Raw genomic sequence first — 25,476 nt, forward strand, 5'->3', positions numbered from 1 at the left:
AGGTTAAAAGCAGTGAAACATTAGCCAGTATTAAATAGAGAGGTGCAATACAGAGCATTTATTTATTAGTCACCATTTTTTTTTTTTTATTAATGTGAGAAGTTACGGAATAAGCTCACACACAAAGCATCATTTGGCTAAGAAATGAAATAAAAATCAGGTCAAAGGTAAGAAATTTTCCCTTTGTTTCACCTGTAAATGATTCAGTAAGTGATCTCTTTTGGAAGCAATAGGAAAAACACATATCTGTGTGTACAATTAAGATATGCTCACATAAATCACAAAGAAGGCAGTTCAAACATCCTTCACTTAGCTGTATTGCAGTGTTCATAATGAATATTTTTCTTTCAGTGCAGATTTAAAAGTCTGAAGTTACATATTATATTAAATAAAGTGGTGCAAAGCTAGCCAGTCATATAACTGTTACCTGATAAATATTTCACTTTTGCAATTAAAAAGACAGCTTGCAGAAGACCAGGCACAGTTTTTACCACAGTTTCAAGAACAGAAGCACATTGCTTGAGAAGTGGTGAAGGAGACTGCCCAGGACTTGCAGGCTAGGAGTAAAAACGAACAAACAAAATCAACCCCAAAACACAACACTTCAATTGACAGGTTTGGGACTTAGGTTTTATTTTGAGCCTGAGCTTCACTTTAAACTCAAATGAGCACTGTTATTTCTTCAGCCCTAAAAGCTGCCAGTGTGACCAAATATAAAAATATTTTAAATTTCTGGATGCAACTTCTTGATATTGGCAGGAATACAAGACAGTCTCATGAAATTTAAGGAGGATAAAACAGTTCAGACCTGAGATAAACTGAAGAGTCTTGTCCATAAACATTTGGCAACATACTCTGAATTGTTATACCAACTCAACCAACACACTTGTAATATGAACTAAATTTCAAGAGAGCTGAAGTTAGAATGAATGACCAGGAAGGCGAGAAGAAAAGGTTCTGTCCCTTCTACCTTCATGCCACCCCACACACTGCTAGTAACAAACCTACAACAGCAGCTGGGAAATAGCCACTTTCACGCAAACCACTGTGACAACGTACTACATTTTAGCTGCTCCTTATTAGAAACATTGTAGTATTATAAAACACACTTATTTAAAATAAATTCCCATTTTAAAAGGAGAAAAATTTTCTAAATTTGTTTCATGATTAAGTGAACTCAGAATTAAATCCAAGAATAATTTCCAGTTTCCGACAGACATGATCTACAGCTGCTTACCTGCGATGGGCAAAAGTTCAGATATTCTCTAATGATTTCTAGCAAGAAATCAGGGTTTAGTTTTTCAAAATATTCCACACCAAGAGGAAAACCACACAAAGACGAGAAGTGAGTGTCCAGAACATCATTCAGTAATGCAATAACTTCTTCTTGCCTCTTATGCTTTTTCATAGCTAAGACTGCATGCAAGAAAGATAATTCCTACAATAAAAAAAACACAAACATTTTCCATATTCCAGATATGTTCATCTCTAGCTCAAAATACTACTTATTTATTAATATTAGCCATTTCTTTTTTATATTTAGGAATAGTGTAAGAAATTTAGTATGTTCGCTTTAAATGTCACTGATGATTATATCACCAACGCATCCCTTCAGTTTGTGCAAGATGCTCTACATTCTTCTGAGGGCAGAATCCAAAAATAATAACCCATCCTTCCTGACATTTGAGATTGATCATGAAGCATCATAGGAAAACAATAATGGTTTTGCTCTGCAAGCAAATGGCCTTGTGATGCTTTAACTTAGATTAATAGGAAGAAAACCTGAAACTTTAGTGGTACTCCATTAAAAGTGCCCTCTTGATGTAGTACATGAAGTAGCCAGTATGGCTCAAGTCAGACTGTAACCAAAGTATTCTAATGAAGAATCTCCTACCCCAGATTTCCCAATGGACTGCTGAATTTCATTAAGAAACTCCAACTGCTGCTCTGCATCTTCTAATTGCCCTTGTACTAGCTGACAACGAATAATTCCTGCAAAATATTCAAACATTTTATTGCAGATTCATCTTCCTAGTTAGGCACATGATTTCTTTTCCAAAATTAACCTTTTGTCTCCCCAACCTCTTCATAAAGTGGTGATATGAGAAGAGAGAATAGATCAAGACTTATGGCAATGCAGATTTTATGTACTTACAAATACCTAGAGTAAGCCATGCATGATTGATACATTAATATACGCAATGCTATAAATCAGTGTCATGGGAAGAGCTCATCTTTTATATTATGAAGTTTAAAACAGTAAATCTTCGACTGGTTCTAGATTAAGTAGAAGCACCATAAAGTCTGGCTTCTAAGTTCAGAGCAAGTACAAGAAGCAAAATGAAATCTAAAAAAAGCCCCAAGAAAGCCCGAAACAACACGCACATCCCCATTCATACACACAAACCACTCCTACCCTCTCAATTTTTCATATGCTTTGTAGTTTCAGATTAAAAGGCGATGGCATAGTCAAGGAAAAAAAACAAAATCAAGGGAAAGTCTGTGATGCAAGTATGTCACATATACACTTCCATTTTCTTGACAGCATGTAGACTTTATCAAAAGTGCTGGCTTTTATTTTGTTTTTCCCCCAAAGAGCTTAATATGTACATCACAGCTATCAGATGTTCTGACTTGATTACGATTTTCTATCTAATTTAGAGACACATAGGCAGCTTGTTCTATTAACAGCCCTTGCTTTTTATTTATTTCTGTGGCACTTAAGAGTCCTCTAGTTTTTAGGCACTATGGAAATAAAATTTAAAAATAAATATTAAAAAATGCAGCCGCATCTCTGTCCTTAGAATTAATTTCAGAGTTCTAACTCAAAAGAGAAAAGTTTCATTTTTCAAAATGAAGAGCAAAAGATATATCCAGTGAGAAAAAACCACTGCATGAATCAAGTAGTATTGTATGATGCTCCTGTTGTAATAGTTCTAGATTTCCTTAGTAGCAGTAGGAAAACCTGATAAAAAAATCATTATCTCTGTCTTAAAACTAGTAAAAAACAAAAAGTGTAAGACCTTACCAGTTAGTGCAGAAACACTTGTTTCATCAAGTGTCATAGCAGTCTTGTACCATTTTAAAGCTTCTTTCACTTTTCCTTGTAAAATCATTTGGTAGCCAAGTTCAGTAGCAAATTCTGCATTATCAGATGCCAAGTAAGATGCTCTTTCAACTAAGGTTTGTGTATGTTGAAGGATGAGTTGGTTCCGGCCACACTAATAACAAAAATAAAATTTAAATTTTAAGTTTTTCTTATTTTTCAGATTCACTTAGAAAAACACACAAATATTGCTACAGCAATTGAGACAAGAACATTTGTAAGGCTAACAGTCCACAGCAATTGTGACATTAACGTGTTCTGTATTCATGCCTCAACATACAATACCATTCAATAAAGAATAGTTTATAGCTGCTTTGAAGGCTCCTTAAAACAATTCTGACAAATACAAAGCTTAAAGAAACCTTCAGTTTCAAGGCTATGTGACTAACTTTCTCACTGCTGCATTAAGAATATGGCTGGTGGACAGCTGAATGTATTTTCATTGGAAATCTGTTCCTCATTTAAAAGCAAGCAGTAAAAACAGTTTTAAGAATTAGATAGCTTAAGTACTGTAATTCATACCAAATATAAAACTTTAAATATAGACTAGTTAACTTATTTCAGTTGTCTGCAATCTTCTACTTTTTAGTAGACATTTAACATCTGTCTACCAGAAAAGAAAACAAAAATCAGCATATAGAGATAGTTGTATGCTGTAAGAAAAAAAGCATTAAAAATATATATACTCACTGTTCTACTGAAAGCTAAAGCCATTTTACAGAAGAGCTGTGAATTACGTGGTTCTAACTTGTCCAGTGCTTTAACTAGGTCTCCCAGTCTTGCTGAAGCCTTGGAGAAATAGTAAAGGAAAGAATGAACAGATCAGGAAGACTGAACAGTTTTCAATAAAAACGAGTCACATTTTTCTATACAGTATGTTGACATTTAATCTCAGAAGTTTTCAGGGATGAGAGTAAGATTTTGGAATTCCTAGGAAAGTATTTTGGAATAATAAAATGACAACACAGTAGAATATGTGTCCTCCAGACATGCTCAAAAAATGTGACAGATTTGAGCTGAATCTGACATAATGAAAGTTTCATTCCTGGGCAGCTTTACTGAATGGCAGTCTGCAACTTCTTTTGCTAAATCTTCACTTAAATTATACCAGCATTTTTGTGTAATGAGAAAGTGAATTTTAAAATACATTATCTAAATTGACACGAATAATCATTATGCATTTTAAATTTTCTTGAAAAACAGCACAAGCACCATGGGTAGAAAATACATTAATATGTCCCTGTGCAGAAAACAATCTTGGGAATAGAAGGAAAAGTCAATATGGGTTCTTAGAGCTAAAAAACCCCAAGTAACTGTCAAAATAGGGCAAACAAAGCACAAGGGTATAAAACCTCACATCACAGACACTAGTTAATTAACTATGACCACCTTCAAAATCTTTATTACTGCAAGACCTCATTATTTCTCTTACTTCAATTAGTGAAATACTTAAAATTAATTGAAGGCTTATAACAACTTATGTATCTCTAAAAGGAGAACTTAAACAATAAAAGATTGTTTTGATGATTCAGATCAACATAATTCAGTTCACTCTCCAGAGGAGACTTCTGTTTGGCTTGATTCCTGTTCTCTAGAAACATGAAGGTAAAACATTATGGTTCCATTGGCATCCAGAAAGTACTCCAATAGGCTAGAGTGGCTGTCTGATTCAGGGTAGGTGAATATACCTCTTCTTGCAGAGAAGTAGTGTAGGACCAGACAAAGTATGTGAGGAGAAGACATTAAGAAGATAATGCACGTGGGATCTAGGTCCTACAACGGCTGTATTATGCTCAGCAGTCTGCTACTAAAAAGACTCACCGCAGAGATATTTCCTTCCCTGCAGAGATAATGTAGCGCCTCCATTCTTATGGCTTCTAAATTGAGGGCATCTTTCTGCAATAATCTAAAGCCAAACAAAAGGTGAATGCAAAGAAACCAAACCAAAACCTCTGCTGCATCCTAAAATTGAAATAGAATAACTTGTATTGCAGAGTCACAACAGTCATAGCTCTCAACTGAAAGCACAGTTTTGTTACTTCATGCCTATGTCAAAAAAGGTCCTCTTCCATCCAAAATGGATTGACATATTTATGTAGCATCCTTACCAAACTGCAAGGCTGGGTTCTAATAAAGCTTTGTTTAGATTAAATTTATTTTCTTAAATAACTGCTTTAACTTATTCAAATTCCCCTGTCTACTTTTATTTCAAAATCTTCTTACAGTGTAAACATGGCAAGAGCACAATTAGCAGAGTGCTACTTAACCTGTGTGCTGTTTCAACTGCCTGCTCCCAGTCCTGCAAGGCCAGCTGGAGCTTCATTTTCCTTATGAAAGCAGGGATGAAGTTTGGAAAGTTTGCAATTATCTGGTTCACTGTTTCCAGAGCTCCTGAGTAATTGTGTCGGACTTCAAAATACTGTGCCTAATGGAATAAAGAGGGAAAAAAAAACCTTGTAAACTCATCAAAACCAGTAAACTCACATCGGTGAGGAGATTCAGAAGTTCTTTCATGCAGAAACCAGGAAAAAGAGCTAGTAAGAGAAAAATCTTTTTATGTAATAGTTTTTGCTTCAGCATCAACCACAACTAGAGATACTGCAATGATCAAATAGGAAAAGATGACACGTTCAAGCCTGGTGTGTGGTAAGCACTCTAAAACACAAGTAATTTCGATTCAGCACGTACAAATTCATAAAATCACAGAATCATCACGGTTGGAAAAGATGTTCAAGATCCTTAAGTCCAACTGTAAGCACCACACCACCATAATCTCTAAACCATCTCCTCAAATGCCACATCTACCCATTTTCTGAACAGCTCCAGGAACGGTGATTGCACCGTCTCCCTGGGTAGCCTGTTCCAATGCTTCACCGCTCAGTGAAGAATTTTTTCCTATATTCCAATCTGACCCCCCCGGTAAAACTTGAATCCATTCCCTCTTGTCCTGTCACTAGTTACTAGGGAGAAGAGGCCAACACCTACCTCACAACAACCTCCTTTCAGGTAGCTGTAGAGAGCTATAAGGTCTCCCCTTAGCCTCCTCTTCTCCAGGCTGAACAGCCCCAGCTGCCTCAGCTTCTCCTCATAAGACCTGTTCTCCATAGCCCTAATCAGCCTAGCTGCCCTTCTCTGCACCCTCTCCAGCACCTCAATGTCCTTCCTATACTGTGATGCCCAAAACTGCACACAGTACATGAGGTGCGGCTTTACGAGGGCTGAGTACAGGGTGAGGTCACCTCCCTGGCCCTGCTGGTCACACTGTTGTTAGTTACTAGTCAGTCATAACCAAGAGATTCCTTATTTAAGATAAATATTTTACTCCTCATATGTGAGGAGTAAAATATTTATCTTAAATTTCAAATAACTTTATATGAAGCATCTCACAATTTCAGGATACTAAACACAACCCACAGATTAAACAGTTGTTCAAGTCCTGAAGTATACACCATCTAAAAACTTACACTCAGTAGGTTATTGTTGCCAGAATTAATGATTATTTATTTAATTGTAAAGCAACTTATAGGGTTCTCCAAATAAAAACTACTTCATTTATATGATATTTGATACTTCTGAATTTGAATAGAAATTAAGTTAGGGCTTAAATCCTCTGTTTTACTTTGACACTTAAAATTTAATTACTATATTGAAGGTGACTGTGTGCATACTGTTGTATTTCAGACTTTTAGAATCTGTGCAGTTTCTGAGAGTTAATTTGTTAAGTCATAGTAAGATAGCTAAAACCTAACTGCTTAACTAAATTTGAAATATAATGCTAATTAAAATCAACAGTCCACATACAGCCAAGCACACACGCTCAACCAAATATTATCCTGCACTCTTCCCTGAACTTTAGGCTTCTTATTTTCATTGAATTTTTTCTGTGTTTAGTTTTAGAATATTAAATTTTATATTAATGTATAACAATGTACGCAATATAAATCATAGAACATCCTGAGTTGGAAGGGACCCATAAACAGGAAAATATGTAAAGATAACTCATGCCACTCCCTTAATGTAATACAACCAAAGCAAACACTTGAAACCAACTAACGATGGTTAAAAAAGTGTGTTAACAAAGTTCATAGATGATCCCACTACCACATTTAACTACTTATATTTTTTGTCATGGCACACAGCAGTTTTGTAATGTGGATAGCTGTCCCACTTTTGCATTTTCAGGTGATTTGAAACCCCATTTCTTACATAAAAACACATGAATAAAATAGTTCTTCTATGCATAGTAAAGTCATCATCTCAACATATAATTAGACTGACTGTATTTAACCTGTACTTTTCTTTTTTACATTGGTGTCTAGTAAACACTAAAGTATCATCTAGCAGCTAACCGTATTCCAAGGAGAAAAAACAAAAGGTGCATCACTAATATACCTAAAGCAACATCCCACTGCAGCAACATTTTATAATAAGGAAATACACTAGTACAACATGAACACCCCAGAAATTCATAAATACATATACGGTAATAGACACGGTATACTATTACTGCAACCCAGACACACCCCTTCATCTAGACCTACAAAGGAAGTGAGAAGTCTTACAAACTTGGCTACTTATTAAAATTAAGCAAACTATTTAAATTAGGCTGTCTACCACAGGAAACAGAACTGTCACTATGTTTGCATTGTGCTAGTCATCAATTTGTGTGACAACTCTTCTGTATTCCTTAAACAATTTTATAAATCAAGTGAAATTTAATTTCTACTAAAACCTCATCTTTTCCTCTGAATATAAGAGTATGACTAGGCTGTATTTCCACTCCTTGGAGGAGCTGTTATCATAGGTAACTCTCAGCATCTAACCGCTCTACAAGGTGAGGATGACATTTAAGAAGTGTTAAAATCATGATATAAACTTACTTTACCAAGCAGAGCAAAAACATCGTTGCCTTCCAGCAATGCTTCATCGAAGTACTTCAAAGCTTTTTTAATATGGGTTTCTTTCCCAGAAGTAAGGTCAAGCCATGCTTTCAAAATTAACCCCTGTACATAAACACAAACCAGAAGTCTTCACTAGCTCGGCAGTAAAAATAGTATGCTAGATATAGTAATTGAGTAGAAATAATCTAAAAATAAAATAGGATGTAAAGTATGTATTTTTAATAGTTAAAAGCATATATTTAAAATTATAACCAGTCCACAGCATTATTAGTAATTCCAGCATTAATCAAATAGTGTATTTATGTACATGATTAAAAATAAAGTTGCACCAACTATTCTAACACATCCAGCAGAACAAAGCCTTGTAGAAGTGATTGCATAAGAGTGTAAGAGTATTTTATGCAATATTTATAAATTTTAAAAGCATATTTTCTTAATATTTTGTTTGTATGGGACACAGATACACATGGGGTGCTTAAACAGAAGCGTGTTGCATTCTTCTGCTGATTAAAAAGAAAAATCTGTGTAAGGAAGGCAAAGGTCTGACATTTCCCAAAGCCCCAACAGCATTGGTAAAAAAATAGAGTACTTTGAATTTTTAAAAGGTGAAATGTGTCTTTCCATTTAAGGTATTATTCATCATAATTAATGAATTTCATTTCTCCTATGTGTTTCAGATATTATAGCTTAAGTAAATCAAATCTCTTTCGAAGGGCTGAATGATTTAAACAAATTAGAATTGCCATCAAAACAAAAATTTAAACTATAAAGTATCACTAGCTCTTCTGTAACATAAATTTTTATTTAATATCCAAAAGTTAGTAGAAGAGCCCTATGTGATCTTTTTTATAACACAAACTGGTTGAAATTCATACACTCCAGCATTTAAAAAAAACTGAGGTATTTTTTCTATATCAGAAGCACATAAAGCATCTTATCAAATTAACTGTATATACAAAGCAAATAATATCTCACTAAATTTAAGCACCCCAATCATCTCCTATGTGAAGTACACACAAGTTTGTATTGTCAAGTCTAGGAAAGAAGATAGTCATAAGTTAAGTTAGAAAAAAAGGAAAAAGATATTTTTCTACACATTTAAATGCTGATGTACATTTTTATATCCTGTTGTAAAAAAAACCCTAATAAAAACAATTAAGCAGCATTCTCAAATGGTGTTGCTTAAAAAAAACCAAGCAAACAAAAATCAACTACTATAGCTTCAAAAAGCGAAGTGAAGAAATACTGCTATTTTACCACTATGCCAGTTCCTTACTCTTTTCAGAAATTAGCATATTAATGCTGCGAAGTCTCTAATTATTTCATTAGTAAAAATAACCAATCATTAAAAATAACTACCAAATTTAAATAATTACAAGCAATAGTTCAAAAGCTAAGCCATTACTTAAGTTCATAATGTAATTTCAGAAATTAATGTTTACAATAGTTGCAGATTTCTAACTCACATAATATCATAAGCCATAAAATTGTAGATTACAAAATGAGCAATGTGCTGACCCACACAGAGGAACAATTTAGAAACAGCACTTGTGTTTATACTAATTTCATCAGAGAACAATTATGCATTGAATGTTAACAGCTCTGCCTTAAAGACATCTTACTACAAGCAAAAATATAGTTTTCCCCTCCTTGAACTGAAGTTTACATCTCTGAAAAAAAAAACCAAACCAAAAACCAGTACGCTTTCACAAACCTCTTTCAGTCTTCAAAGATTCCAGCAAGTTTTGATGCCTGTATATAAATGCAGAAGACACTGCTACACACAATGCTTACACAGATTTTAAAATAAATTACATTCAGTAAAACCCTACACAAATTTTGCCTTTACAAACTTCTGAATATTTAAATTCCTGGTCCTCTGGGTATTTTTTCTATCTTCACATTCAAAACAGATGTCTCCCTCTAGTGAGACAATCATGCTTAGTCTTTTTCTAGTAATTGTGATATTCGGTAGCAAAACTGGCATTATGACATCTTATCTCCACTGGTCAATGCAAACCTCTCATTTATGAGTTGAAAATGAATACTTGGCAGACATAAAAAATAATTATGGGAATTCTACTTGGCCTAGTCAAATGAATTTATGACATTAAGAAAGTTAAGTACTAGAACACGAAACAGCCAAAGGAAACCTCCAAATGGCTTTGGTGCCATACACCTAGCTTCACACTCTACATGGCCCCATTAACATTTCACAGAGGAAAATAAAAGTTACCTCTTTACCACCACCAGAAATTTTGATCATCCTATCAACATATTCACGGGCTTTGTCTTCACGACCAAGGTGCCACAAAAATAATCCAGCAAAGTACAGAGCCTTCTGTCCTGCTGTTTTACGTTGCTCCTTCATTTTTGTGTCCAACTCCAGAATAGCATCGCGATCTGAAATGGTTTTATTCACAGCCTTTGTTGATAGTATCTCCAAATAGTATAAAAAAGCAGCACATAACCCCAGGGCTTCCAAATAAAACACTGTTTTCTGTATTATATGTTGATATATATAGAAGGGCAACCTCTCCCAACTAAAAATATTTATCAGGTACAGGCACATAAGGCAGAAGGGTGTTCCTATCAATACGGTCATTTGTGCAAGAACCCTGCTATTCCTTAATCCTTAGATTTGTAGCTGAGACCTCTGTCAGCTAAATGGAAACCTGACAATAAGGTTCACATGTATCAGTGTCTGCCAAATAAGTAAAAAGTTAACTGTAATGCAGCTCTAAAATGCTGAACGTGATTTATCTCCAGAACCCCTGAAAAATGTGTGATGTGTTTCTCAACACTGAAACTAATTTTCTTACATACTTATTGTTATTGTCATTTGCTCTCATCAGCTTAATCCCACATAGAAATTTCATCTGCTGTGCAGGACTGTCACGGTTTAACTCCAGCCAGCAACTATGCATCACACAGCTGCTTGTTTGCTTGCTTACTCCCCGCCCAGTGGAGTGGGGGAGAGAATCAGAAGAGTAAAAGTGAAAAAACTCATGGACTGAGGTAGAGTTTAACAGGTAAAGCAAAGCAAAACCAGGAATTAATTCACTATTTCTCACTGGCAGGCAGGCGTTCAGACATCCTGAGGAATGCAGGGCTCCAGCACACCAACGGTTACTTGGAAGGACAAACACTATCAAACTTCCCTTCACTTTCTTCTTCCCACAGCTTTATATGCTAGGCATAACATCATACGGTATGGAATCTCCCTTTGGTCAGTTGCATTAGCTGAGTCCCCTCCCAACTCCTTGTGCACCCCCAGACTCCTCCTACCAAGAAGAAGGAGCTTTTAGGAGCCATTAAAGTCAGATGTCTGACTCTTACTTCTATGACTTCTCAGTGAGTCTTGAAACACATGATAATTTTGCTGCCCTACATTACTAATCCTCAGGGACTCAGATAAGGAGTATAATGTGAAACAGGTCTGACTAATGGCATCACCCTTAACAAAATGTCAGTAACAGTCATAAGTCTCCACAGTCAAGATACCAAGGCAACAGTTTAATTACACTCTGGTTACCTGACATTGTGGGTTTAAGAATGTAATTAGCAAAAGAACCTTCAGTTTTTAGACAGAGAAACCATGTATCAACAGTCACAAAATTCTTTTCTCCATTTGGAAGGTCAGGGTAACTTGAAAGATAGAAATGGTGTGGTTTTAACAAGTTCTTAAACTGCAGTTCTGCTCTAAAGAACGTATAACAGACAAGACTGAACTGTAATCACAAGAAGCTTGAGTCTAATTTTTTTTTCCATAAAAGATTTTTCATTAATGTAGATAAGTCAGACTTTATTTTTGAGTGTGCGTGTTTTATTTTAGCATTCAGTCTTACTCTTCACAGCTTTGTGTTTTGGTATTTTTGTTTATAATCTTGGTAAGCATCCCTCAACTCAGTAGGAAATACTATGCCAACTGCAAAGCTGGATTATACCTTTTAAGTTAGGCAAAATTAGTCCACCAGTCTCGGATCTTGGCATACAGCTATTTAAAACATGAAGCAGCATTGTCTTAATTAGCATACCTGGTTTAGGGCTCTTTTTATGGGCATAAATCAGAGCCATCATTGCACAAAGTGACACCTCCTGTTTGTTTTTAATAGACTCCAGCTGTCGAATACCCTCTTGGATGTCACCTAGTGAAAACAAGTGCAGAAAAGGCTATAATGCTTTTAAATGCAGAGAATATCAGCATCAAAACCTCAAGCTGACTTAAGTTTTTCCTTGATTTTTTTCTTCTGTGTTTTTGATAACACTTTCATTATAACTTCATTATTCACATATCCATTTTCACTTGTTTGTGCAAGTCTTTCAAACACAAAAAAAGAGAGAAAGCATCTCAGTGCAGAGAACTTGAAAGAGAATTGTGTGCTAGTTCTGCCAACTGCCATAAAGATGAAAATCGTCATTATTTGTTTTATGGAGGGCATCGAACAGTTCTTTTTGCTTCTGTTTCTTTATATAGCCAGAATTTTTGCCTTGTTTGCGTGAATCTTTTGAACATCAATAGAAGAGACATCTTGAAAAACAGGAATGTATGACTCTAAAACAAACAAAGAGAAGTCAGGGGATTTGGGAACAGATACACCACCTCACAAATCTTCTGAGCCCTTCCTAGCGCTCTGTCACAGCCCTCCCCCACTTCAGTTTATTTGCTTGTTTTCTGTGACATCCCTGAAATGGATTTAGCTAAATTAATTTCTTAAAACAGTTTCATGTCCATAAAGTCCTCCTAACAGGTATTAGCCATCAGGTCCTCTGAGGCAAACGGACATAGCAAAGTTAAACACAGCTGGACTGAAGGGAAGAAGTATTAGCTGGAACAAGCAAATTTATCTTTGTGATACAACACATTGAGCATTTCTGGGGAGGGGAGAGACGCTCAAATTCCCTCCAAGGAACCCCTTTATCTGACCCACATTCACACAATCAACAAAAAGAAAAGAAAAAAAAAGTATAGCATTCCTTAGTTCTCAGGTCAGCACTTATGTGGTCTAGAGCAGTTTCACTCAAACCGGGGTGTACGTGGCAGCCAGCCCATGAAACATCTGCAATCTTCTCCGCACAGAGAGCGCCCAGTCTCCGGAACGTTGCTTTATTTCTGTGTCGTTTCTTTTATTTCTTGTGAGTCAAGCCAGCCCCGTGTTTTGGGAGAGCGGCAGAGAGGCAGGACACGATACCCAGCTCCCCAGCTCTGAATTACCTGCCCTGAGGGCGCCGTAGGCACGGTAGAAAAGGAACACCGGATCGCTGCCCAGCCGCCCCAGCGCCTCATCCGCCGCAGCCCGGACGTGGTGGAAGTAGCCTTCTTGGCAGTAGTAACAGAGCAGGGCCTGCGGGAGAGGCAGCCTCAGTTCACGCAGGTGAACGCTTCACCCCGGGACGGCGGCACGCCGCGCCGGCCGCCCTGTACCCGTCCGGCCCCGTCTGCCCCCTCGCTCTCCCGCCCCAAGCTCCACCGCCTCCCCCCACGTATCACCGCCCTCCCACCCACGGAAAGGCCCGAGCCGAGACAGAGCCCGACGGCAGCGCCCACCTGTTGCACCTCAGCGTCCATCGTTGCTACCCGGCGCCACTGACGAGGTGCCAGCGGAAGGGCGAGGGGAGCGCCTAAAGGCAGGCTGCCATTGGCTGGCTACCCGGAACGCCCGCTGCCATTGGCTTGGAGGAAAGGAAGGCGGGAGAAACACGGGAAGAAAAACTTGTGGAAAACGCTGGAACGTGTCTGGCGGCCTATTGGGCTCGAGAGAGACGGGGGCGGGACCGGCCGGAGGGCCTGTCCCGTGCCATTGGGTGAGAGGCGGAGGTGGGAGGGGCGTAAGCACAGGGCGGCGGGAGGTGTGTGTCTGCCGGCAGCCGTACCTTAGGGCTGCCGGCACCGGCTGCCGGTCCCAGCGCTGCCGGGGAGCTTGGACAGCCCGCTTATTTTCTGGCCGGCCATACGACTACGTGGCCCACACCTGGGAGCAGCGCTAATGAGGCTTTGACGGCTGAGTACCCCACCGCATGGCGCCGCGGCGTGAGCTTGTGAAGCAGCTCCGGGCAGTGCTAGCGACCCGCGCTACAGTGCCCGGCAGGCACCGAAGCCGAAAGCCCTGCCTGGGGCCTGAGGCAGGCGCCCAGGGGGCAGCTGGGGTGGCGGCAGGTCTCTTGCCGCTGTGCCTTGGCGCCGGGTAATGAAGACAAGAGGAACATACAATAAAAAATGTAGCCTTTATTATTGGGGCGCTTCAGTAATGTTCTTCAGCGTCAGCTAGGGTAATAGTAGCATCTTCCTGCATGCAGTTCACTAATACAGTATTAGTCAATAATTTTAGTAAAATTAATCTATATTTAGTTTTCCTGTGTAAGAAACGTAAAATGTCCTGATGTGCTGGAATATACAATTCTGCTACTTTCTCCTCGTGAAAAAATAGTGTGGACCCAAGATAACACTTAGAACTGTTGTAGTGCGGCATGGATTGAAAAGAACAAACCCAAAATCTGTGAGTGAATGTGAGAAGAGATGAAGGATTCTGTGAAAGAACGGTTGTGGTTGAGAGCTCATGACGCAGGCACTGCTTGGACATTCAACTTGAATGTTACACCGTTTCCCAACCGCAAAAAAAAAACCCCTTGGTGTTCTAGAAGCAAATCATGAACTTCTTTTGCAGAAAGTATTGACATGTTTGGAAATACTGTAAAAAATAAGAACCTGCGACTATATCCGTTCTCAGTTATATCTTGTTCTCTGGAGTTCTTCTGTGAAAAAGTGCTATGGACAGAAAGTAACAAAAAATGGTGTGACATCAACCTGAAGATAAAATTCAGTTCTTGTTTTATGTACATAATGCTGAAAAAGAAAAATAAAATGATTTTTACAGTATTTATATTTGCTTATAAAATTCTATCATTATTTTCAACAGGTTTAGTAGTTTTCAACATGTCTGTACAGTTTGGATATACACTATATGCTTTTCACTGAAAATTCAAAAATGTAAACCAAATAAGCTCTTAAGTAGCTGCAAAATATTGCTTAATGGTATGGAGGAATGAGGTCTTGTGGAGTAGTTTATTTCATTTAGCTCTGATGTATGGCTTCCCATATTTAAGAATCCTGGACAGTCAAAGGAACAGCAGCATAGGCAATATAAACATGCATTGATAGCATCCAAATTATCTATAATGGTAGATAATACATAATTTTACCTGTTGAATGCTTGCACGCTACACTTATTGTGGTACATATTTGATGCAATAAATGTGCTAAGGTCATGATCTGTTTGCTCAAACATGCACCACAGGTTAAAAATTAGTATTTACATAGCAGAGGGCTTTCATTAACACGTACAACATCAACCTTACTGAGAGCTGAAGATGGCTAAACAATACTGCAGAGAAAGCAGAACAACTTCAGAAAGGGCTCTTTTTTGATAAATTTGGAGGGCTGAGGAAGATTCACTTAGTATCTGTATGCAGAAAGACAAAGACAAAAATCTGTGACTACAGACCAAGAAGGAAGTTTGCACTTTCTAAAACGTAATGGTCTGTGCAAAAAAAAAATCAGTCTGTACTGTTCTTGTGAGTTGTAGGGGACTTTACAGGCACACCAAGACGTGTTTGGACATGATACAACATGAATTAAGCACCTCAAAATCTGTTAGTCCTTTCAAGAAACACCGCTAAAAAAATCTGTTGTTCTTTGTGAATTAATGTTATTTTCATGCATGATCTATAAGTGCAGCATGCCTTCATGCAAATCATTTCTGTGTTTATATTAGTCGTGTAATAGAAGACCTGGCCCTTGTACCTGTAAAGGTGTACTGAATCCCCTTCCCCAACAGAAGCCCCATTTACAAAAATAGTCACATATAATAAACAACATATGAATAAAAACAAGATGAATCCACCAACACAGATTTTGTAAAAATATGATGTATGTGGCAGTTGAAATGCAAACAGTGGATACAGTTACCGTATTGTTTTATGCTAAACACACAAATACTTGGTTTGCACCCCTTTAACTGGTCCCTACAGTCTGAGTAGCCATTTTTTCTCTCCTCTTCAGCAGTGTCAGCTGGTAGTGAGAACAGTAACCTCCTCTCAAAGTTGTTTCCCCATATCACAGTCACAGTTGCTGACGAGGGGTCACTGTCTTTTAATAGGCACTGACCTTTAATGTACAGTATATTTGAAAAAATTGTCAGTTTGGCATAGACCTCCAGCAGGAGTCCTGTTGACACAAACACATGATCCTTACAGGCTATGAACTATTTTGCACATAGAAGATTATGCTTGCTATTTGCTTTTATTTCTGAACATCTTTATCTTCCTTTTCATGCTTTTCTTTGACTGGCCTCGTAACACGATCGTAAGAAGGCGGACAAACTGCTGTTGATGCGGTTATATCAGTTTTCTCTGTAAATGAGTTTTCATGTAACTTGTCAATAAGGATGTCATCTTTCATACCGTGACCAGCCCCTCCTTCGGTTTTGTTTTTGTTATAGATAAAGGAAGCTTGTTTTACTGTTCGTTTTAAAAGGTGACGTCTGTAAGCCCGCTGAATAATGACAGCAGATACCTCCTCCTGCTTTCGTTTTAAAGTGGTTGTAATTGGTTCATAGGAAGCTTTTGAAGGATTGGATGCCATAAATCGATCTTCCATCTGTATTCTGAGGGCATCCATCTCCCCACTTTCCCCCAAAACGCGCTTTGTGAAAGCAAACAAGATGTCAAGGCAGTGAATTCTGTCACCGCTTACCATGGGCAGATCCATTGCAATCAGCTGGACTTTGTTTGGTTTGGGTAGATGAAGAGGAGGCTCAAGTGCTGCTGCAAAATCAGACAATTTCTCAAATTCCATGAATTGTGTTGCATCAGGGTCAAACTTCTCCCAGACCTCATAGAACATCTCAAAGTCATCCTCGCTCAAGGGTTCAGCGCTTTCTTCAGTAGCAACACCAAAGTTCTCCAAAATCACAGCAATGTACATGTTCACCACTACCAGAAACGATATGATAATGTAGCTGACAAAGAAGAAAATCCCAACGGAAGGGTTGCCACAGTCACCTTTCACTGAGCTCCCTGGATGAGCTTTGTTTGGGTCACAGTCTGGCTCCCCACTGTTAAGAATCGGGGCCAGCAAACCATCCCAGCCAGCAGAAGTGGTGATCTGAAATAGGCAGATCATGCTGTTGCCAAAGGTTTCAAAGTTGAACATGTCATCAATCCCAGCTTCCCTCTTAACATAGGCAAAGTTGGACATGCCAAATATCGCATAGATGAACATGACCAGGAACAGCAGCAGCCCAATGTTGAACAAGGCAGGAAGAGACATCATCAAAGCAAAAAGCAGCGTGCGGATCCCCTTCGCGCCTTTAATGAGACGCAGGATTCGGCCGATTCTGGCAAGTCGGATGACTCTGAATAGTGTGGGGGATACAAAGTATTTCTCAATCATCTCAGCTAAGAACATACCTAAAACACAAAAAAATTTAAACAAGGGAGATTACTATTTAATTTCCGTATCATACTGGCCATTCAGAAAAATAGCTTTAAGATCTGTGGTTCTACACAGCAATTAAAGCTATTCTGTAGATTCCACTTGCATAATTTCTCTTTTACCAGTTAATATTTGCAGGTGCAATGTATGTTGAATGATTATAATAGTTTCAATGGTTGGATTAGGTATGTTACTAGATAAAATGAAAAGTTGCATGACTTAGTTATAAACCTTGCAATGGCAAAAACCAACCATACAGCTCCAGTCAAGTAAAAGTTCACCTTATATTAATTTTACCCTATTTTTAGGTTAGTAAACAAGACTTACCTACTATTGAGAGAATGACAACTACAAAATCAAAAATGTTCCAGCCTATAGTGAAATAGTAATGGCGAAGTGAAATTAGTTTCAGGACACATTCTCCAGTGAAAAGGACAATGAACACCAGGTTTATCCAATATAAAATATTTTCCATTTCTTTACTCTGGTCATCAGTTTCTACCATCATGGTAACCATGTTAAGACAAATAAGAATCATGATGCTGATGTCAAATACTTGCTGTGTCACAAAATCAAAGACCATGCCTTGGAATTTATTCTGAGGAGAAAAGGAAAAAAGAAACATCCAGTACAAACTGTAATTGCTTTTCTTCTCCTGTTAGAACAAAGTAGAAAAATACATGCAGCAAGGCCTATGAGACTTCAATAAAAATTTAACTAGTGATCTTTAAGTAGAGTTATGAAATTGAATACAACAGCTTAGTTCAACCTCCTTTGTATATTCACATATAAAATGGTCACAAGAGAAATGTATTTTTTTTACTGTGTTTTCATTTTCCATTTTTGTTGACTGATGCACTAGTTAACGATAATTTTTAGATTGGCATCTTTCTGCTATCTGTGTATCAATAAAAACTGAGCTGTTCATAAACAGGTATTGGTCTGATGTATATGATTAATTTTACCCCTGGCCTTGGTATAGGTTTTTGAGGTTTTTTGGATCCCAGCTTTTTCATTGCATTGTAGTATTTCTTCTGCTCTTCAGTCATAAATATGTCTTGGCCTCCAAAGTAAAAACATGAAATCAAAACTGGTTATAATCACATTTATATTCAGTGTTGAAAAAAACTCTTAAAGCTTGATATAATTTATTTATTTTATGATAATCAAGAAGACTGAATTAGGAAGAATCACTTAGCTAGGAAATGCAGCTCTCTGCAATCTAAGTATTTAGACCATAAGTTGTCTGGACATCCGGTACCGCATCTCACAAAAACCCCAGTAATATTTTTTACAAGTATTTTCCTTGAACTCCAATAAATCCTTTTCAGTACCTCTTTTCTTTTATAGAAAGAGATACAGTAAACAGCATCTGTGCTAAGCTCAAATAGTCTGGGCTCAGTATTGTCACTTCTGAACTGGGGTTTTAGTGAAACAAAGAAGACAGGTTTTCGGCACATTAATGTGTTAGTGCTTTAGGTATCTCTAGTTTAGCCTTCACAACATTAACATTGGGAACTCAAAGTCTTCAAGATCTTTGAGAAGATGCATTATCAGACATTGGAAAAACTGCACTGAAGATTGAAGCATTCAACACTGTGCACAGTAAAATGCTGTAAACATTTTATATTGATTACTTTCCATGGTCAATGAAGTTCTGGTTAGCAAAAGCCAGAACTGGCCTTTGGAGTCTGTCAGTGAAGATAAAGAGATAATTAAAAGCCTTTCATGGCAACCTAACCAAAATCCACTGCCCATAAAAACTTTCTTGTAGAGACAGCTTGAATGGCAACCCATTAGACTCCACATATCTCTTGAAGTAAACTTTTCCTGGATACAAGATACTTGCAGACACCTAATTTCAGGAATGTCTATGAACACATAGGATTAAATGCAGACCCTTTGTGGCTGAATGTTTGGGCAACTTGAAGACATGGGAATGCACGCATGATACACTGGACAGGCTCCCTAACAATATACCTCTACTCTAGATCTCTAGCATGCACAGCTTCCAAAAATTTTACTTAAACATAAATGCAAAGGAAAGTATTAAGTCCACCAAGGTAAACTTAAACTACTAATTCATAGTTTTGTCCTTTAGCTTTCCTTACCTGTTTACAGAAAATAATTTTAAAGATGAGCATCTGATACTCAGACCAGCTACAACAGTGAGATTATCTACTTCAGGAAAAATAAAATGGGCATTGAAAACAGAAGGGTCTGTCCCATTGAATGCCATGTAAAATCTTATGGCATTAATGCATGCTACATCTTAGTAAGATTTTATATCCCAGTATGCTTCAGCTTTTTCCATTTTGAACAAACCTTGTGTATACTTTCCATATATCATGCCCCTGCAAAAATGCAGTATTTCAGAATATCTTTAGAAGAGACATGAAACAATACTTATCTTTTTCTTTTGCTGATTGAAATTATCAATAATGACACCAATGAACAGGTTCAAGGTGAAAAAAGACCCAAAAATTATGAAGATGACAAAATACAAATACATGTACAGGTTGTCTTCATACTTGGGTTGCTGTAATACCTAAGGAAAAAAAATTAAAAAGTGAAATATCATTTCTAAGATTTCATGTGAAAATTTGAACTGAAGAAGAAGCAACCTTGGGCAAAATGTTTTTAATATGTTGTGTTTGGGTAATACTCCTGTGCCTTGTATCAATGTATTTTGTCCATTCTGTCTGTTACCCACCACATCTGGCAGTTTGCATTCAGTTTTAGACAAATTATTACAGCAGAATCTCATATTAGTTAATTTAATGTTGTTTAATTCTATTGTATTTATATTAACTGCTTTTGGAAGATATATCAATACACGTTTGTTGATAGACATACCTCAAGAAAAAAAAAGATAATTTAAAATATTTGCACTACTTACATCTCTTGAATCAATAGCTGCATACATAATATCCATCCATCCTTTAAATGTAGCCTGTAAACAGTACACACCCGTTTAAGCATAGGCTCAAAGACAATTCATATAATTATTTCCAGCAACTGACTACAGCACCAGAAATAATTAGCATAATATGAGATTTCTAGATAATTTTGTCTCAGCTTTCTTCACAGCTGCTCATCAGACACACTGCTGCGTACCCCATTATTTTGTTTCTGTATGAACATTTTAAGCAGTAAGCATAATTTACTTAATTCTAAACAATTATCACAAATGATAGAATGCAGTAGCATTTTAGTGGACTAAACAGTCATTGAATCATGTCAACTGCAAAGTCTATGTACAGCTGAGAAATAGCTTGATGTAACTGAGTTGCCACCAATGAAGACTGATGTGTAGTCCCTCCCTCATAAGCCAACCAGAAAGGTGGCAACTGAAGGGAAACAAAAAAATTTATTACCTCAGAAAAAGTGCTTTACTATTATTCTGAATTTTTATTTTGGAAAATACTTCATTTAATAATAGTATTTTCACTTTAAATATATTGCATTGTGTTTTACAGAGGCTAGATCCCTCAGATATATTCTGAGATAAACTAGTAAGAAGATGTGTTTTATATGCACCAAAGACATAATGTTTTCATATGTGGCAGCATTTAGAGAACTTTTATAGCTATTTCCTCTGCCCAAAATCTTAAATTTTTATCTCTGACAGTGAGGTGTAGATTGCTTTATCCAACTGTTCAAAACAGAAAACAATTTTCTCTGTTGTAGCCATTAGTTCTATTTTGACTACGCAACATCTCCAAGTAGAAATCACTCAATTTTTACTCCTTTTGTTCTTTGAATAAAATAAATGGGTGAGAGTCCTCTGTCATTTAATCCCTATTATAATTTTGTTAACCAAGACTGCAGATCATCAGTTCCTTCGTATTCTGTGCAATAGAGACCAGTCGCAGAAACAAGTTGGGAATGGAACACTCTTCATCCATGGTCATTGCTGTACCTCTGTCATCTTGAGGTTTCATTTCTAGTGGAGATTTCAAAAAGGCTTTGCTTATGCAGCACACAAAGCAGCTGGCATCATCCTGAAGTGAACTTAAAATGAGAAGGAATTATTTTTTTAATGGAAAAGAGGACCCTTAGACTTTTGAAACAGCAGAATACTAAAAAGGGCATGATTATTGTGAGATGCAAATCCAGTATGCAACGACTTTCATGCCTTGGGACCAACAGAAAATATGAACTTCAGGCATCTTACTGTATGGTGGTGAAATCAAAATGTGATATCAGAGAACCACGCAATCAGTAATAACTCTGAAACAATTAGAAGTCTCATCTGAAGAATTTGATGTCCTTGTGGAGTAATTGGTCTGCAAGGGATTAGGAGCGGTAGGAACAGATTAATTTATCTAATTCCTAATATATGTTTAACCTGTTCTTGAAGACTTTTAAAGATTGACACTCCGCAACCTCATAAGAATATTTATTCCGGCACTTGTCTTTATGGTTTTCTAATATCTAAATCCTTCTGTTGCCCTTTAAGACTGTCCCTTGTCACAATCATTACATATCGGGAGAACAGAGAACTAATCATCCTTTGTGCAGTGCCTTTTACTTATTTGCAAACTGGGTTTTGCTGCTTTTTCCTTAGGCTGTGATCATGTTCCTTCAGTCTTGCCATGTAGATCTCATTTTCCAGAACTCCAGTCATTGTCACTATTTTCATCTAAACTCTCTTCCACTAGGTCACATCTTGAAATGGTAACCAAAAGTCTTAGAAAGTCTAAATAGTGCAGGATACTTTCACATCTTACGGTTGCTACTTTTGTTTCTGTCTTGGTACATTATTTGCATTTTTTTGAATGTCATAACTTACATTGAAATCAGTAATTCAACATGAAACACTAAGTGCAAATAATGGGCATAGTTTTACATCAGAAAGCTGGCACAAATGAAGGAGTGGCTCTTCTGCAAAGTGTGTGCTCTTGCCTCAGATTCAGACATATGATGGTCCTTCCATATCATCTTCTGTTGTTGTTTTTTGTAAATTTATGGGTGTAGCCTAGACTAACTAGAGTGAATGGAAAAAATAGACTAATTTTAAACTTTGCCATCATCAGTAAAGTACTCCATTGTAAACAGACAGGACCCTTCAGCTACCACTAAGAAAAAAGATCTCAAGAACTGAGCTGCTGTATGCTTATTATTACTAAAAAGGCAACTTGAAAGGAGTGTGGAGTAGAAAAAGATAAATATAACACATTAATATCTTGCAGTTCAAAATATATAGTGTTTTTTCCAGAATGATTTTCACAAAGCCATATTACCCTTAGTAAGAAATTAAGAAAAAAAAATCCCAAACCTAATTAAAATTAAGCAATTTTAATAATAAAATATGCTCCCTCATAATATTATTTGTTTTATTGTAAATCCCTCATACAAATCAGTAGGAATCAGTGAATATAATAATCATTATGCAAAGCCATTACCACTACTTGAGAACTTAGCTGCGAGAAAATGAGTTCTTAAGTCCCAAAGCAGAAGCATCAGTTCAGTAGGAGAACTCGTACTTCTTATATGTGCTGGGTGCAGTAGTTAGAATGTAGTTAGAAGAAACAACAAAACAGAAAATCCCCCAATCTACTTTAATGTGGTTTAAAGTATTCCCTGGGGAATAGTTTACAGTGAAGTTATAAGTAACACTGGAGTTTCACTGCTCCATTTCTTCACCAGAAATAACCACCAAGAAGATTCACATTCACTTTTGGAGATAAAATAGCATCTTGCTTTTAAAATACTAACCTGCTGGAACTTTGAAGACACTCCACTCTTATCACATTAGAATTCAGCTTCTGATTTTTTTTTTTTTTAACCCTACACATCACAAGATGTGTTTTCTTATTTATATTAGTAACACCACAATAATATAACACTGTGTTTTGGGACCCACTAGTTGTGTGGCATTTTATCCTGGTAAGCAGGATATATGAAAACCAGCAGGATAAAAGCAGGCCTCTGCGAGATTTACTTACCGAAGAATCCAAACACTAGATTTAAGTTAGAAAGGCATAAGGCCATAAAATTACCAATCTCTTCCTCTTCACTCACTGATGCATGAAAATTGTGAATTTCCGCAGCAGATCTGTCGCTGCTTTCATGCTTTTCTTTAGGGACAGAGAAATACTCAAACAAGTTCAGACCAAGAAAATTAAAAAAAAGAAGTTTGCAGATCCACATAGACCAACATGAGCTATGCTGGATCACAGATGAAAAAAATTATTACCAAAAGTATATGTATTTATATGAACTGTGGCATGAATATTTATACTACAAATTACATAATGGAATGAATTTTGGAAAGTAGTCTCATATCAAGAAAGTCTATAAAACTTGGTTCTATCAACGGCATATATTGTTAGCCTGTATTTTTGGGCAAAAAACATTATAACACAGTTATCAAAACTGAAGATTTCCCAGATATATATCCCCACCTCCCCGCCCGCCCCCCCCCCCCCCGAAAAAAAAAGCAATATGCAAACCAAAAATTACTTTATCTTCTTTTCTTAGGTGTCTCATTCCAGAAATTCATTCCCCATCACCACCAAGAATACTCAAGAAAGAACTTCTCAGTCAAGAAGCTGCCACATATTTCCAATTTATTTTTTGACCCTATAATATTTCTTCCTGAAATTATCCCACTTCAAGTATTTCTGTGAAATACTGTTTCTTTTCTATATTTAACTTTTTAAAAAGAGGTGTTTGGTTTTTTCTGCAACAAGATGCAGCTTCCTGAAAAGGGACCTTGCATCTGCAATTCACACACAGATACTTATCACTGAGTTTGTCATTAGCAAAATGAGGCTGTCACAACCAAAACAAAAGTCTGTGCCTGAGGTTCTTAAGGTGGAGAATCAAATAACCTTTGGTAGACGTTTCAACTAATCGTTAAGATAATAAAAAAGGCCATTAACATTCACATTGTGTGCACAGAAAGTATATCCACTTTAACCATGATTTTTGATCCCATTTTTTTCAGGCCTAATACTTTATTTGGGGCCAAATGCTCAAGTTTCATTAGAAACACTCTTTGTTTCTGACACAGTTATGGATAATGGATGGAGGTTGGTGGCCCCGCCTGTGGCAGAGGGTTGGAACTCTATAACCCTTGGGGTCCCTTCCAACCCAGACCATTCTATGATTCTATAACTCTAATTAATTCTTACTATTTACTCATCATTACTATTATTGCCGTAGATTAGGAAGGTTAGGGAAATCTAGGGTTATGACATACATATTTTGGGGGTTGGACCCGATGATCTCTTGAGGTTCCTTCCAAACCCTACAAGTCTGTGTGATATTCATATATCACATAGAAAATCACATTACAAATACTACCTTTTTTGAAGAAGTGATGTAAGAATCTCAGACATTTATGAATTTATTAATTGTGGCCTTTCTTTTGTTCTCAAAGCTGAAAACCCCATAGGTTCTGTAAAATTTAAAGTATTATCTGAAAGTCAAGCTGATATTTCCTCTCTCTGTCCTAGGGCTTTTATCACTCATGACTGGAAAATCACTACTAGTGGCTTACCTACTAAACCCATTAAGGTGCTGGGCGATGACAGAAGTCCCCCGTTTTTTTCTAGTATGTAAGAAAAAATATGTCTTCATGCTTTTACAAGCATTGTAGTAAAAATGAGTGGCACTGTTACTGACATTCTACTCACACAAAACCCCCATCTGTTAGGCAAGCCTTTGATACTGGTGCAAAATCTCTATATTATAGATACTGCAAAAACAAGGGACTTGTCCTCCCATGAGACCTAGGAACCTCTGTGGTAGGTGTAGATTTTTTTTCCTTTGGAAGCATGGGAGCAATTCTCAAATTTCTCCCTATTTGCCTCCCAGAGAAATCCAGTAATTTAAGAATCTAAGTAATAATTATTTGTTCCTTTTCAATGAAAAGAAGATGGAATAAGCTATGAAAAGGCAGGTCATTGAAATATGTCTAACTGCAAATAGCTGAGGGGTTGTGATTGTGGCTACAAAGCTAGGAA

At 37.1% G+C, this 25,476-nt stretch overlaps 2 protein-coding genes across 2 annotated transcripts in view; both read right to left on the minus strand.

The window, feature by feature from the left end:
- The window catches only part of TTC21B (tetratricopeptide repeat domain 21B), a gene marked incomplete at its 5' end in the record, with an annotated part of 33,892 nt that extends 19,865 nt beyond the window's left edge, over positions 1 to 14,027 (minus strand). Inside the window, 13 exons of the mRNA XM_084265690.1 lie at positions 428 to 557; positions 1,238 to 1,438; positions 1,895 to 1,992; positions 3,029 to 3,221; positions 3,797 to 3,895; positions 4,928 to 5,012; positions 5,374 to 5,531; positions 7,987 to 8,109; positions 10,244 to 10,410; positions 12,045 to 12,155; positions 13,223 to 13,352; positions 13,556 to 13,629; positions 14,018 to 14,027. Coding sequence (XP_084121816.1) covers positions 428 to 557; positions 1,238 to 1,438; positions 1,895 to 1,992; positions 3,029 to 3,221; positions 3,797 to 3,895; positions 4,928 to 5,012; positions 5,374 to 5,531; positions 7,987 to 8,109; positions 10,244 to 10,410; positions 12,045 to 12,155; positions 13,223 to 13,352; positions 13,556 to 13,629; positions 14,018 to 14,027 — 1,579 coding nt within the window. The remainder of the gene's footprint in view (positions 1 to 427; positions 558 to 1,237; positions 1,439 to 1,894; positions 1,993 to 3,028; positions 3,222 to 3,796; positions 3,896 to 4,927; positions 5,013 to 5,373; positions 5,532 to 7,986; positions 8,110 to 10,243; positions 10,411 to 12,044; positions 12,156 to 13,222; positions 13,353 to 13,555; positions 13,630 to 14,017) is intronic.
- Positions 14,028 to 16,306: 2,279 nt separating this feature from the next.
- The window catches only part of LOC311192040 (sodium channel protein type 1 subunit alpha-like), a gene marked incomplete at both ends in the record, with an annotated part of 61,402 nt that continues 52,232 nt past the window's right edge, over positions 16,307 to 25,476 (minus strand). Inside the window, 5 exon segments of the mRNA XM_084264443.1 lie at positions 16,307 to 17,475; positions 17,828 to 18,098; positions 18,466 to 18,590; positions 19,907 to 20,048; positions 20,400 to 20,453. Of these exon segments, the coding sequence (XP_084120569.1) occupies positions 16,307 to 17,475; positions 17,828 to 18,098; positions 18,466 to 18,590; positions 19,907 to 20,048; positions 20,400 to 20,453 (1,761 nt within the window).

Source organism: Gallinula chloropus (assembly GCF_964237585.1).
Source record: "Gallinula chloropus genome assembly, chromosome: 5".
In the NCBI taxonomy this organism is placed as follows: domain Eukaryota; kingdom Metazoa; phylum Chordata; class Aves; order Gruiformes; family Rallidae; genus Gallinula; species Gallinula chloropus.